This window comes from Acartia tonsa, chromosome 1 (genome assembly GCF_053477335.1).
Source record: "Acartia tonsa isolate MP-2025a chromosome 1, ASM5347733v1, whole genome shotgun sequence".
NCBI classification, from domain to species: Eukaryota; Metazoa; Arthropoda; class Copepoda; order Calanoida; family Acartiidae; genus Acartia; species Acartia tonsa.
In genome coordinates this window covers 20125975-20140056 of record NC_137260.1, presented here as the reverse complement: position 1 = coordinate 20140056, position 14082 = coordinate 20125975, and the positions used below count along the sequence as shown (strand labels likewise).

Here is a 14082-nt window from a genome sequence, read left to right as displayed (position 1 = left end):
GATAATACGGAATTCAACTCTGGTTAAGATCAAAGAGATGCTACGCTTTCTAAATTTTATCTAACTGTTACAGGAATCAGTAGGCGATGAAATTTTTGATTTTGTGCTTGTTTATTAAGATCTTGGGAAAGGACTGATCATGTTCTATTATTTCAGGTGTTAGAACTGTGGGACAGGTCGTATCAATATTGGATTTTAAAACAGGTCAGCTGTTTGGTAAATAAAATATTTAGTAAAACAATGATAGATAGATAAATAGTCCGTTCATATTAATATTGGCTTTACAAAGAGAACTCAGTATACAAAGTATAAAACTATAGACATTTTATATCAATATTGGATTTTAAAACAGGACAGTAAAATCATATGGATAGATAGATGGATAGACAGTTCATATTGATAAAATCTTCAAAATCGGTCCTCAGAATAAAAAGTATTTATTACCAGATAGAAATTGTATTGTAACAGAAAGAAAAATAGACAGGCATCTAAAAATTTTAACTAAAAAGTAACTGTTATAATATTTTGTAATATATAGTTAATAAATAGTTTTAAAAATGTAATTGTCCTTCTAGCTTAATGAGTGACTATATCTATGTATAATGTTATTTTCTTTCTAAAAAAAGAAGTTTTAAAATTTATATTATTTTTTATCTATTTAGGAGGGTGGCCATGGACCCAAAGTTAGTGGCACAGCCATCACTTCAAGCTTTGGAGAGGTATACACTATCTTTAGTTTTTATTTTTTTTTTATTGTAGAAATATCCAAACTATTTCATGTTGTTTTAAGACTAAGTATGTATTTGCTCTAAAGTAGCTATACTTTAACCTATTGATTTAAATGATACCACCTCAAAAAAAATTAGGGGTCCTTTACTATTTGTTAAAACTTATCGATTTCTGTGCTGTCGCAATTATAGTTGTTAAAAAAACGCCGATTACAAAACACAAGAGTACAATTGGTGGTTGGGTTTTTTTGCGGGGGGCTGGGGGGGGAGGAGAGTTAGGTGGGGGGGGGGGGGGGGGGTTGTGTTGACTTCCCATCATATTTTTGGGCGAATTCCTTTTCGGCTATTAAATTATTACTTGAAATTTACCAACTAAATCTTCAGCTAAAAACTCAATATAGCTACATAAAACCCACACTCACTTTTGGCCCAAAATGATGCCATTTCCTTTGATGCCTTGCCTTTACCTACCTCCACCTTTCATGTAAAATATCTTCCATAAATGCATGGGAAAGATATGTGTATGTGTTAAAATCAGAAATAAAGGTTTAGGGATGTACCGGTGTAGATGTAATTGTAATTTTATCAGGAATGCTAGGAATGTATTTTGGTAGGGTAAGGGGGGATACTGTCGTCCGCCGCCCCCCCCCCCCAATCCTTTCAATTGTAGTTTTAAAAAGATAAATTTTCGGCACCTTTGAAAGAAGGTGAGCCCAGTAAGTCAGTAACGGTCTCTAGCGGTACTTAAGTTATTTTTTGGTATTTCTTTTCTGGGGGCGATTTTTCTTGGGAGAAGCTACTTTGTAAAGGAAAACCATTTTGGTCCAGCGGTTAAGGATACAAGTATACATAATAAATAGTCCTCAGCAAATATTCTCTTGCCGTTTTCATATCCCTACATTTCTTCTAAATTTGTGATACTTGGTGGTATAGTATTGGTGTAAATGTGGCCTTTATAGATGCACATAAATCCATAAAAGAAATATATATGAGTACCTGGCGAGTTATTCTAAAAAATATTGTCGTACTTTTAAACATACCTCAATAAAGCCCTATTAGCTTAGGAAGGACCCTAAAAGTTAAACATTATCAGCTTATTAAAATCAAGTTATTTCCATATGGTAGGAAATAATGCCTACAAATAATAACTGTTCCTTTCAATTGCCATTATTATTGCAGTCCATTGGTTTACATCAATCTACATATAAAATAAACATATTTTTACATTTATAGTTTCTCCTAGAAATAAATCTTGCTGAATTAAAGGTCTTTCTGTTTGTATTCTAAAATATATAAATATATAGTAAATATTTCTAGAGTAATCCCCCATGAAATTTCATGTTTTTGATAAAATGCAGATGCCCACTTTCTGACTCCTACTAAATTTTATTTTCAAAGGTTTGCTTAGATTCTGGGATAAAGGCACAGACAAAGTTGGCTTTCCTTTGATATAGATAAGTATCGATTTTTTGTCTGAAGCTGAAGATCTCGGAATCTGCTGGTCCGAATTGATTGTACTTTTCAGGTAATCTTTATATGATTCTTTTGGTGGTTATAGGCTATTTTCCTGTCCTGCTTTGCCCTACCCTAGAGGCCAGGGGAGAAGCAACTAGTGTAATATAAATTAGCCCTCTTTTAAGATTAATTCAAGAACAGTGGTAATAAAAAGGTTTACATTCAAACTTATATTTCTTGGTTTTAATTCTAAGGTTATACCAAAAATCCTAGATATCATGATTAACACATAAAATTTTAGCTAAGGATAGTCCTGTATTTTACTCTGATATAACTGTGAAATAAGAAGTAGGTATAGTAATCATAGAATTTCAGTGTTGCTTCACATATCTGAATATTATACAGGAATTATTTTTTTTAATAACCTGATTGTTTACTGTATGAAATATCCTAAATATTTAAAATATATATACTTACAATATTTCTCTGTCCATTAAATATGCGCATTTTATTCTGTTGGTGGTATTTTTAAATCTAAAAGTAAGGGATATGTAATGTTTTGCAGTTTGGCTTCGAAACCGATTAATAACTACTGGAATAGAACTTTTTCTCAGCCATACTGAAAAATCATGTACCTATAGCATCATATAACAGACAATTTTCCACGAATAGTATAATGAAAATCATAAAATTAAGGCCCAGGCTAACAAAACTGGTTTTAATCCTATAAGGTTTTTTTTAATGCAACCATCTCGTTATCAATGTATAAATGGCACTTAGAATTCGAATTTTTATCTGAAATTTTGCATGAGTAATCCTTGGTAGGTCTTTTTTCCCTAAATTGAACAAAAAGTTGAAAAAGTAACGGCTAACGGATCAGCTGTTTAGCCGTTTTTTTGCTATTTTTAGGGTAAATCTGTCATACATTATATGAATCAACTTTTTAAAACATATTTTTGCTTTAAATCATGTGAAATGATAAACATTTTAGGATTTCTAGTACCAGCAACTACTGGCTAGAACCGTTTGAAAACGTTTTGGAGCGGAAAAGAGTATTATGTGGAGATAGGTTTCTTGATGGATTTGCCTTGAAAATAGCCAAAAAATGGCTAAACGGCTAAGCCGTTAGCCGCTACTTTTCCAACATTTTGTTCTATTTAGCGAAAATAGACCTACCAAGGCCAGGATTACTCATGCAAATTCCAGATCGAAATTCTAATTCTAAGTGCCATTTATACATTGATTGCATTACACCCCCCTTTTTTCACTTTAATATCAACGGAAAGCTGTTTATAATATATTTTATTATGTATGTAGCCCCTATTGTCTGAAGTTAAGATTCATATCTACATTAAGATTAAAATTGAAAATTTTATGTCAATCTTAGATTGTTAAGCTTTGGGAAAATATAAGTTTATTTTTTTATTACAATCTGACTCACAAATAGTGTGGAAGCTACTTATTTCTATATCACCCTGGAATATGGGTTTTTTAAAGGTGTTTTGTCCACTTTAACAAATGAAACCCTAATGACTTTACTTCCTTCACTATCTATGTCGTATCTTTTTCAAGAAGTAAAATGTTTTAGCTAATTCTAACATTCAGATATCTTAAGTGGACGTAAGATTTAGTGAAGTCATTGGGCACAAAAATTTTCTATTTTAATGTGGTTTTTTTCTAAAGTACCTACTTGAATTTATTTTTAAAACAGTATTTGTATCTCTTTATTTCTGACAAATAGGTATATATTGAGTTTATCTATAATACTTGAATGTTTCTCGGATTACACATGAAATATTTATACTTTTATCAATAAATGTTTTTTCTATTTCTTTTTAAACCTACTTTTTAAAGTTTATATATATAAAAGTGTGAGTTTACATGACCAGAGGTGGGTTCTTAAAAAAACATTTGCCCCACTAATCGCTTAGTGGGGCAAAATTGTTTTCGTGAAAATCCACCAAAATCACATTAAAAATCTACAAAAAGGGGGGGGTTTTTAATGCAACCATCTCGTAATCAGTGATTAAATGGTACTTAGAATTCGAATTTCGATCTGAAATTTTGCATGAGTAATCCTTGGTAGGTCTTTTTTCCCTAAATCGAACAAAAAGTTGGAAAAGTAACGGCTGGCGGCTGGCAGCTCAGCCGTTTAGCCGTTTTTTGACTGTTTTCAGGGCAAATTCATCATTAATTACGTAGGAATCAACTTTTAAAAACTTATTTTTGGTTTTATTCATGGTAAATGATAGCAATAACCATTTTTTAAATTTCTAGTACCAGCTGCTAAACGACTAGAACCGGCTGAAAACGGCTGGGAGCTGCAAAAAGTATGAAGGGTAGATATGGCTTGTGACGTGTCTAGGGGTAGGTTTTTATGGCTGCTGAGCTCAAAAATACTTCCAAAAATAGTGGCCGCCCATCCATATGGCAGCTGGGTAACAGCTGCAGCTCAGCTGGGAGCGGCCAAGAGTAGAATAAGTAGATAAGGCTTGTGACGTGTCTAGGGGTAGGTTTTTATGGGTGCTGAGCTCAAAAATACTACCAAAAATAATGGCAGCCCATCCATATGGCAGCTGGGTAACAGCTGCAGCTCAGCTGGGAGCGGACAAGAGTAGAATGAGAAGAATGAGTACATAGGGCTTGTGACGTGTCTAGGGGTAGGTTTTTATGGGTGCTGAACTCAAAAATACTACCAAAAATAGTGGCGCCTCATCCATATGGCAGCTGGGTAACAGCTGCAGCTCAGCTGGGAGTGGCCAAGAGTAGAATGAATACATAGGGCTTGTGACATGTCTAGGGTTAGGTTATTATGGGTGCTGAGCTCAAAAATGCTACCTAAAATAGTAGCAGCCCATTCATATGGCAGCTGGTTAACAGCTGCAGCTCAGCTGTGAGACCAAGAGTAGAATGAGTACATAGGGCGTGTGACGTGTCTAGAGGTAGGTTTTTATGGGTGCTGACCACAAAAATACTACCAAAAATAGTGGCGGCCAATTCTTATGGCAGCTGGGTAACAGCTGTAGCTCAGCTGGGAGTGGCCAAGAGTAGAATGAGAAGATAGGGCTTGTGATGTGTCTAGGGGTAGGTTTTTATGAATGCTGAGCTCAAAATTACTACCAAAAATAGTGGTGGTCCATCCATATGGTTGCTGGGTAACAGGGGTAGGTCTGAACTCAAAAATACTACCAAAAATAGTGGCGGCCCATCCATATTGCAGCTTGGTAACAGCTGCAGCTAAGCTTGGAGCAGCCAAGAGTAAAATGAGTACATAGGGCTTGTGACGTGTGAAGAATATCACAAAATTTATTATTTCAGTAGAATTAAACTTCTCCCAATTAACATTATAACTTCATTTCATGGACATATTACTAGTAACAGTTTTTTAATTTCTAGATTTCACTGAAAACTACCAATAACGTCTGAAAACAGTAATCAACAGCCAAAAGTATATGTTGTAGATATAGCATGTAACATTTCTAGGGGTAGGTTTTTAACTTTTTATGGGGGTGTTGAGCTCAAAAACACTACCAATAATAGTTGGGGCCCATCCATATGGCCGCTGGGTAACAGCTACAGCTGAGCAGCAGCCGTTACCTTGATGCCATATGGATGGGCCTTTCTATTTTTGGGGAGTATTAATAAGTTTGGCTCCTATAAAAATTTACCCCACACATCACAAGCTTTGTCTTAAACTTTTACCTTTATCTGTTGGTAACTGTTCTCAGCCAATTTCAGCTGTTTAACAACTAAATCAATACTGAAATATTCAATATTTGGTTATCCTTCAATAGTCCCAAAAAATGCTTATAGCTTAAACAACAGCTTACTGCACAGCTGCAGCTGTTACTATTTTTGGTGTTTTTTTTAGAGCTTAGCACCCATTGAAACCTACCCCTTGACACGTCACAAGCCCTATGTACCCATTTTACCCTTGGCTGCTTCCAGCTGAGCTGCAGCTGTTACAAAGCTGCAATATGGATGGGCCGCCACTATTTTTGGTAGTATTTTTGAGCTCAGACCTACCCCTGTTACCCAGCAACCATATGGATGGACCACCACTAATTTTGGTAGTAAATTTGAGCTCAGCATTCATAAAAACCTACCCCTATACACATCACAAGCCCTATCTTCTCATTCTACCCTTGGCCACTCCCAGCTGAGCTGCAGCTGTTACCCGGCTGCCATATGGATGGGCCGCCTCTATTTTTGGTAGTTTTTTTTTGAGCTTAGCACCCATAAAAACCTACCCCTAGACACATCACAATCCCTATCTACTCATTCTACTCTTGGCCGCTCCCAGCTGAGCTGCAGCTGTTACCCAACTGCCATATGGAAGGCTATTACTAATTTTGGTAGCATTTTTGAGCTCAGCACCAATAAAAACCTACCCCTAGACATGTCACATGCCCTATGTACTCATTCTATTCTTGGCCGCTTTCAGCTGAGCTGCAGCTGTTACCTGGCTGCCATATGGAATGGCCGCCACTATTTTTGGTAGTATTTTTGAGCTTAGAACCCATAAAAACCTACCCCTAGACACGTCACAAGCCCAATCTACTCATTCTACTCTTGGCCGCTCCCAGCTGAGCTACAGCTGTTACCCAGCTGCCATATGGATGGGCCGCCACTATTTTTGGTAGTATTTTTGAGCTCAGAACCCATAAAAACCTAACCCTAGACATGTCACAAGCCCTATCTACTCATTCTACTCTTGGCCGCTCCCAGCTGAGCTGCAGCTGTTACCCAGCTGCCATATGGATGGGCGGCCACTATTTTTGGTAGTATTTTTGAGCTCAGCAGCCATAAAAACCTACCCCTAGATACGTCACAAGCCATATCTACCCTTCATACTCTTGGCAGCTCCCAGCCGTTTTCAGCCGATTCTAGCCGTTTAGCAGCTGGTACTAGAAATTTAAAAAATGGTTATAGCTATCATTTACCATGAATTAAACCCAAAATATGTTTTTAAAAGTTGATTCTTACGTAATTAATGATGAATTTGCCCTGAAAATAGGCAAAAAACGGCTAAACGGCTGAGCTGCCAGCCGCCAGCCGTTACTTTTCCAACTTTTTGTTCGATTTAGGGAAAATAGACCTACCAAGGATTACTCATGAAAAATTTCAGATCGAAATTCGAATTCTAAGTGCCATTTAATCACTGATTACGAGATGGTTGCATTAAAAACCCCCCCCTTAAACAAAATCATAGAAGGGTTATTAACAAAAGGTTTTATTAAATTTTTGTAGATTTTTTGTGATTTTGGAGGATTTTTTGCCCACTAAGCGATTAGTGGGGAAATTTTTTTTTAAATCCACCTCAGCTGTACTAATGGGTCCATCTATTTCAAAGAGGCTTGATATTGGTCCATGGCAGGTATTTCCCAATTTTGTGTGTGAGGGGGTGGGGTTTGATTTGTAGCTAAACCATGTGGGCTCGGGAACCTCTATTCCTCCTTGTAACACTTTCATATATTAAAAAGCTAAATTCTTTTGTGAAAAAAAACTTTCATAAGAATTTTAAAGAAATAGTACAAATAAGGAGGGGGGGAAGTTTTGACACATTTGCGTAAATCTGGAGAATAGGCTTTATCTTTGGACTGAGGGGATAGGTTATTAAAGATAAAATCATTCCTATATGACGAAATACTCGCAACTTAAAGATTAAAGAGGCCTCCAGGTTCGGGAGCTTTAGGCCTCCAGGTGATCTCTGTACCAGGGGCGTCCAAGCTTTTTATTTTGGGGGGGGTAAAATTTTTTTAAGGGGGGGGTAATTCGTTTTTGGGGGGGGTAAATTTTTTTTACCCCCCCCCCCAAAATTTTTACCCCGGGGGTAAAATTTGCTTGGCGGAGGGGTAATTACCCCCCCTGAAATCTGTTGGCAGGGGTAAATTTATTTTACCCCCCCCAAAATTTACCCCTGGGATAAATTTTTTTTTATTAGATTTTTTATTTTGGGGGGGGATATTTACCCCCCCCAAAATTGTTTGGGGGGGGGGGTAAATACCCCCTCCAAAATGGTTGGGGGTGCCTACGGCAATCCCAGGGTAGGGGTAAATTTTAAATGGGGGGGGGTAAAATGAAAAAATTTTTGGGGGTGCCTACGGCAGCCCCAAAATCGTTTTTTGGGGGGGGGGGTAATCGCCCCATTACCCCCCCCCCCTTGGACGCCTATGCTCTGTACAGGTAAAAATGAAAAAAAATTTCTTTAAGAGTTAGAGATCAACTTATAAAACAAAATATGCATTTTTTTGAATGTTATTCACATATAGAATAAAAAAACATGCATATTTTGTTTCATAAGCTGACCCTTAACTCTTCAAAAAAAAATTTTCTTCATTTTTTCCTGTACAGAGACCACCTGGAGACCTGGAGCTCCGGAGCCTGGAGGCCTATCCAAAAAATCTCAAAGTTGCGGGTATTTCATCATAAAAGAATGATTTTATCTTGAGTAACCTATCCTCTCAGTACAAAGATGAAGCCTATATTCCAGGTTTACGCAAATGTGTCAAAACCTCCCCCCCCCCCCCCCTTTATATAACCCTAACATAATATACCTAATATTTTATTTAATAACATGAGCTTTGTAAAACCACAAATAAAACTAAAAAGTAAAAAGTTTCTAATGTGTATTTTAAATAATAATAGTTATATGAGTGAAACCATCTTTTTTTACTTAAAACACAAAGGAGCTTGACCAAAAAAGGATAATCAACGAAAAATAAGTTTTTGCCTATGACCTATTAAAAATATATGTGTGTGTTTGTGTGTGTGTAGCCATAGTTTCTTAGTGTTTGGATCTAAGTAGTCATGGAGTAGGACGAGACACTTTTGTATGCTAGCACCAGGGCCAGTTCAAGGTTCACGCCCAAGTACAAGTACTTGACCCGCTGTCTCTAGGGACCTACTGTTTGTTACCTCATCCTCGCCGAGTTTGGCAGGTGTCCCAAATTAAGTCACCGTAATGAATGACGCTCTCCATAGAGGAGCTTGGGTAAGGGTTACACTGATATTATGTACGAAATCATTGGGTATCCAAACTACCCAATTGCCACTTGGGGACTTGAACTCGAACTCTCACCACCGTAACTCAGTGCGTTACCACTGAGCTACGACGCCCCTTATTGTAACTTACCAAATGCTGGAAAGATTTAAAACCATATTTTATTCAATATTTTGATTTTAAAGCTGCAAAAACAAGTCTGGAAACATAAAAATTTTAGATTATTCTGGTAAAGTATGGTTATCAGTTCAAAAAGTTTTGTATGCCCTCTTTAGAGAGTTTTTGGTAATTTTGTAATGTCCATATAGATAAACAAAAACAATGAAATGAAAACTACCTTTCACATAAGTACATAAAAAGTAGGATTGACTGATTGCCTACATTCGATTCTTGATTACTTGATTAGCTTTAACATGATTAGCTAAGTATTAATGATTTAAACGGAATAAAAAAAATTTTCTTTAGGAACATTAAGTTGAGTGTCTAAACGTTTCAACCAATAATTGTAATTTACTGAATGGGTATTACTGTGTATCACCATTAGGGATGTTCATCAATTTATCTGCCATTGTCTTATCCCTTTAGATCCCTGATAATCTTTTGTATTTCTAATTTAAATTATTTTCATACTTTTTATTTCCTAGGTACTTTGAAACCTATCTCTTTTCCAAAAATAAAAGAAGAATGTTTAAAGTTGAAAGTTTGCTCAGAATTGTTGATTGACACTGACCAGTTGGTGGAATTTAGATAGAATATTCAAACAGTAGATTTTATAAACAGGGATGAAACATTGGATTGATCCACTATTATTAGATCTATTGAATATTATATTATTAAACCTCAGAAATTTCAGACAATATGATGTTTTATCTATAAATGTTAGATCTAATGAATAATATATTATTGTATTTTATATTCTAGAGACAATTTGATGTTTAATCCACAAATATTAGATCTACATTATCTAATGAATGATATATTATTGTATTTTAGATTCTAGAGACAATGTGTCGTTTAATCCACAAATATTAGCTCTATTGAATATTATATTATAGCCTTTTCAGATTCATGAGGGTGATGTTTAATCCGCAAATATTAGATCTATTGAATATTATAATATTAAATTTTCAGATTTATGAGAAAGGGTGATATTTGATCCACAAATATTAGATCTATTGAATATTATAATATTAAATTTTCAGATTTATGAGAAAGGGTGATATTTGATCCACAAATATTAGATCTATTGAATATTATATTATTAAATTTTCAGATTCTTGAGACAGTGTACCATTCAAGAGAAGTCTTTAATCTCTCATCCATTGAAATATTTGTCAGGTAGGCTGGGATCAGGGATGGGTATGTTGAAAATAATTTGTAGCATTAAAAGAGATTTAAGTTTAGGTTTCAAATATTTTAACAATGTTTTTGCAGAAGGAATTAAAAGTAGAAATAAAAGAAAAAATCTGTTTTTATTAAGGGGTAGGGCACTAGGGCATATTGGACTGTAGATTATACTGGTACCTAAAGTTTTATAACCAAGTTATCTTATTTGTTCTTCCAAAACTCTGAGTATGTAATTTTGATTGGTTGGTTTCAAACTGGAAGTCTAAACTTTTACCAATAGGTAACATTAATCTACAAAAGTAGTAATTTTATTTATTATTATACGGGAATAGGATGACTAGGTATCCAGTTATCGTCTATTGTCTTATCCCTTTAGATCACTATATACCCATTTTTTTCTCTTTTATATTTAGCTTCTGTATGTAAAGAATCCGCTAACATTATTTTAAAATTGTTTTCCTTTTTAGAAATAACATGGGTACGATGACTTCAATTCTTGAACAAGTTTGGTCGATTTTCCAGGTAAATTTTTATTTCATCATAATGAAAGAATAATGCTTGATAAACAATGTTGTTGAAAATTTGAGAATTCTTTAGATCTGTCTTAAAGTTAACAAATAAGTAAAGAAAATATAATGCCATCTTTTTTTTACTACTCCCGACATCTTATTTCCTTTGGACACCCTGTTTTATTTTTTAATATTTAGGGAAACTTTGTTTTTCTGTTGGACACCCTGGCCGGACTAGCCAAGATTTTACTTCACAGCAGTTCAGGAATGACATTTAAGATAAAACATAAAGTGGCTCACCTGTCTTGCCTCTGTCTCAATATGCCATTTTGTATACAGAACCCGTCAGGCCAAACTCTAGAAAATATTTGCCATTTGCCTGGAGTGTCCGCTAGAGATGAAGTGGCTGCATATGCTAATAGTCACCTCCAGAATATTCACAATTATAGGTAACCCATAAATGTCAATGTTCACGTAGGTTTTATAATCATTAACAATCACATTATCACTTGGGACACTCCAGGCAACATAAAAACAATAGGGAATATAAGGACTTTAAATTATCTGGACTTTTAATATATTATTTTTCAATTGGTATAAATTCTTCAGACACTTATTTTCATAATTGATAAAATAATGATAAAATGTTTTTGATAAAAGAATAAAATAATCTCAGCCATTTAGAGAAACTTATTGATAAAATACATTATGGTTAAAATGTTTGGCATATTTGTATGAGACATAGATAGGCAATTTGTTGATTGATTGATTGGTGACAGGTTTCTTTATAGAGATCTTCTTTCAATTTCAGTCTCAGTTTCATTATGGTCACCATCTCCTATCTCGTCACTGTTGCCCTCATCAGGTTATTCTTCACCAGATGTATCCTTAATAATATAAGTATTATCATACAATAATGTTTATGTTATTTACAGTATGACGCTCCCCCTTTTCACGAAGTTAATGTTGCCTTTTTGACGGAGTGCCCCCCCTCTTTTTTAACAGTTTATTAAAGTATTTAAAGGGTTTCCTATCAACGGACTTTTCTTTCATTTCAGACGTGAGAGGCAAGACATTAGTAAAGTTATATACAGCCATCAAATCAGTGCCATTCCTTGGAAAGTCTAAGTTTAGGCTTGCTGCATAAAAAGCGTCATTATGTTCATCACTAAGCTCTGTACATTCTTGATTTGTATCCCATTCCAATGAATCTTTGCTATTATTTAGACCTTTCTCTGTAGATTTATCTGATATGTATCTTTCATATTCTGGATCACTTAAGAAATGTTCATCTGAGCTTGATTTACAATTTCTTAATTTTTCTGGTGTTTTTCTGCTTCTTAAGTTGTACTTTCTTTTTCTCTGTGATTGTTTTCTATACCAAGTTTGTATTTTTATTGCTGCAAGATTTTTTTTAATGTTTCTAATTTTAAGTACTTTCTAGTTTTGATTGGAAGAATCCATGATTCCTGAACATGTCTAGGCTTGGTTTTTTCAGCATCTTTGGGAATTTGATCATTGTTATCTTCCTCTGCACTGACATATTCAATTTCATCATTAGCAGCACTATCAGTGTTTTCTGATATAGTTTCTGAAATGTTGTCTTCAAAATCATCTTCTTCTTGATCTTCACTGTCATTATTGCCCTGTATATTATTAGCGACAATGGAATTCATATCCTCTTCTAGTGCATCATTGATAATTACTGTTTCTTCATCTGAATCATCATCTGTAGATGATTCATCTTGTCTTTTGATTGGATCAAATGGCTTGTACTTTGAGGTTTCATTTTTTTCATAATTTGTACTTTTGCAAGGTTCATTTACTTTGAATATTTGATGCTTTGAAGTTGTATAAACTTTGTTTTTCAGTTTGTTAGTTTTTTAAGAGGGATTGAAAACTTTTTTTAATTGATAATTATCAATGCCATTGTCTATTTCAGCTATGACTTCAAAGGTATCTCTAACACAATGTTTTTTTGGGTTTACATTTAACATGACATGGTCTCCAATTTCAATGTTTTTTTCATTAGTGTTAAATAATGGGTTACCTTTGTTTTTGAGATGATTAGCCTTTTCTCTTGCTTCAAGTTGATTTTTGGCCAGTAGTTCATCATCTAGTTGGATATTTGTCATTTTTTTGTCATCTCTACTAAAAAGAATGTGTCTAGCTGAAATTGTGCCTGCTCTTCTTAGTCTATCATTTAAATTCATACATGCCTGAGCAAGTGTAGCTGTGTTTATTGGGTTTTCTCCAGGTTGTAGTATTGTAATCTCTTTCTCCAGCTCTTGAATTCCCTTATCCACCACAGCATTTGAGTTTTTATTTAGACTATTTCTGAGCTCAATGTTTATATTTAGGTTATCTAAATTTTTTGATGTTTTGACTTTAACAAAGCCTGTGGCTTGATCTGTCCTAATAACAACTTTTCCAGTATGACGTATTGGAGTTACTAACCTGATAATGCATTCTTCCATGGATTCTGCAGTTTCATCCTTAATAAAATCAGCAACAGTATAGGATGAGAATTGATCTCTAACAACCATTATTTTCTGTTTTGCTCTCTTAAGTACATCACAACCAAAATGTGTCCCAGGATGTTTAGCATTTGTTGTAGTTGTGAAAATATTGTTGTTTGGTAATCTTTTAATTGAGCAACATGTTGGACAGCTGTTTATTTTATCGTCTATAATGTTAGCAACTCCCACTCCAAAAAAATATTTGTCAAAAAGTTGTTTCATTTGGTGTTTAGAGGGGTGATTATTCTGATTATGAATCTGATTGACTAGAGTTGTAAGATATGATGATGGAATGATAATCCTTTCTTCCTTATCTGTAGAAAATGGTATTGCTCTATGTACTACTAGAAGACCATCACTTGCAATTTTGGCACAAGAAACAATTTTTCTAGCATCAGAATTAATCTTACCTCCTTTTTTAGATATTAGTTGACCAGTGCTGATAGCCGTTTTTGCCAAGTTGATAGCTTTATCTGCTGTTTGTACATTTCTCCAGGCATCTCTGTTTGCATATGGAATAT

At 34.7% G+C, this 14082-nt stretch overlaps 1 protein-coding gene across 1 annotated transcript in view; it reads left to right on the top strand.

Annotated features, from left to right (window-relative positions):
* LOC145314562 (transmembrane protein 245-like) overlaps nucleotides 1-14082 on the top strand; it is a 36943-nt gene that overhangs the window by 5836 nt on the left and 17025 nt on the right. Inside the window, exons 5-9 of the mRNA XM_080154534.1 lie at nucleotides 157-204; nucleotides 663-719; nucleotides 10460-10524; nucleotides 11001-11055; nucleotides 11241-11309. Coding sequence (XP_080010660.1) covers nucleotides 157-204; nucleotides 663-719; nucleotides 10460-10524; nucleotides 11001-11055; nucleotides 11241-11309 — 294 coding nt within the window. The remainder of the gene's footprint in view (nucleotides 1-156; nucleotides 205-662; nucleotides 720-10459; nucleotides 10525-11000; nucleotides 11056-11240; nucleotides 11310-14082) is intronic.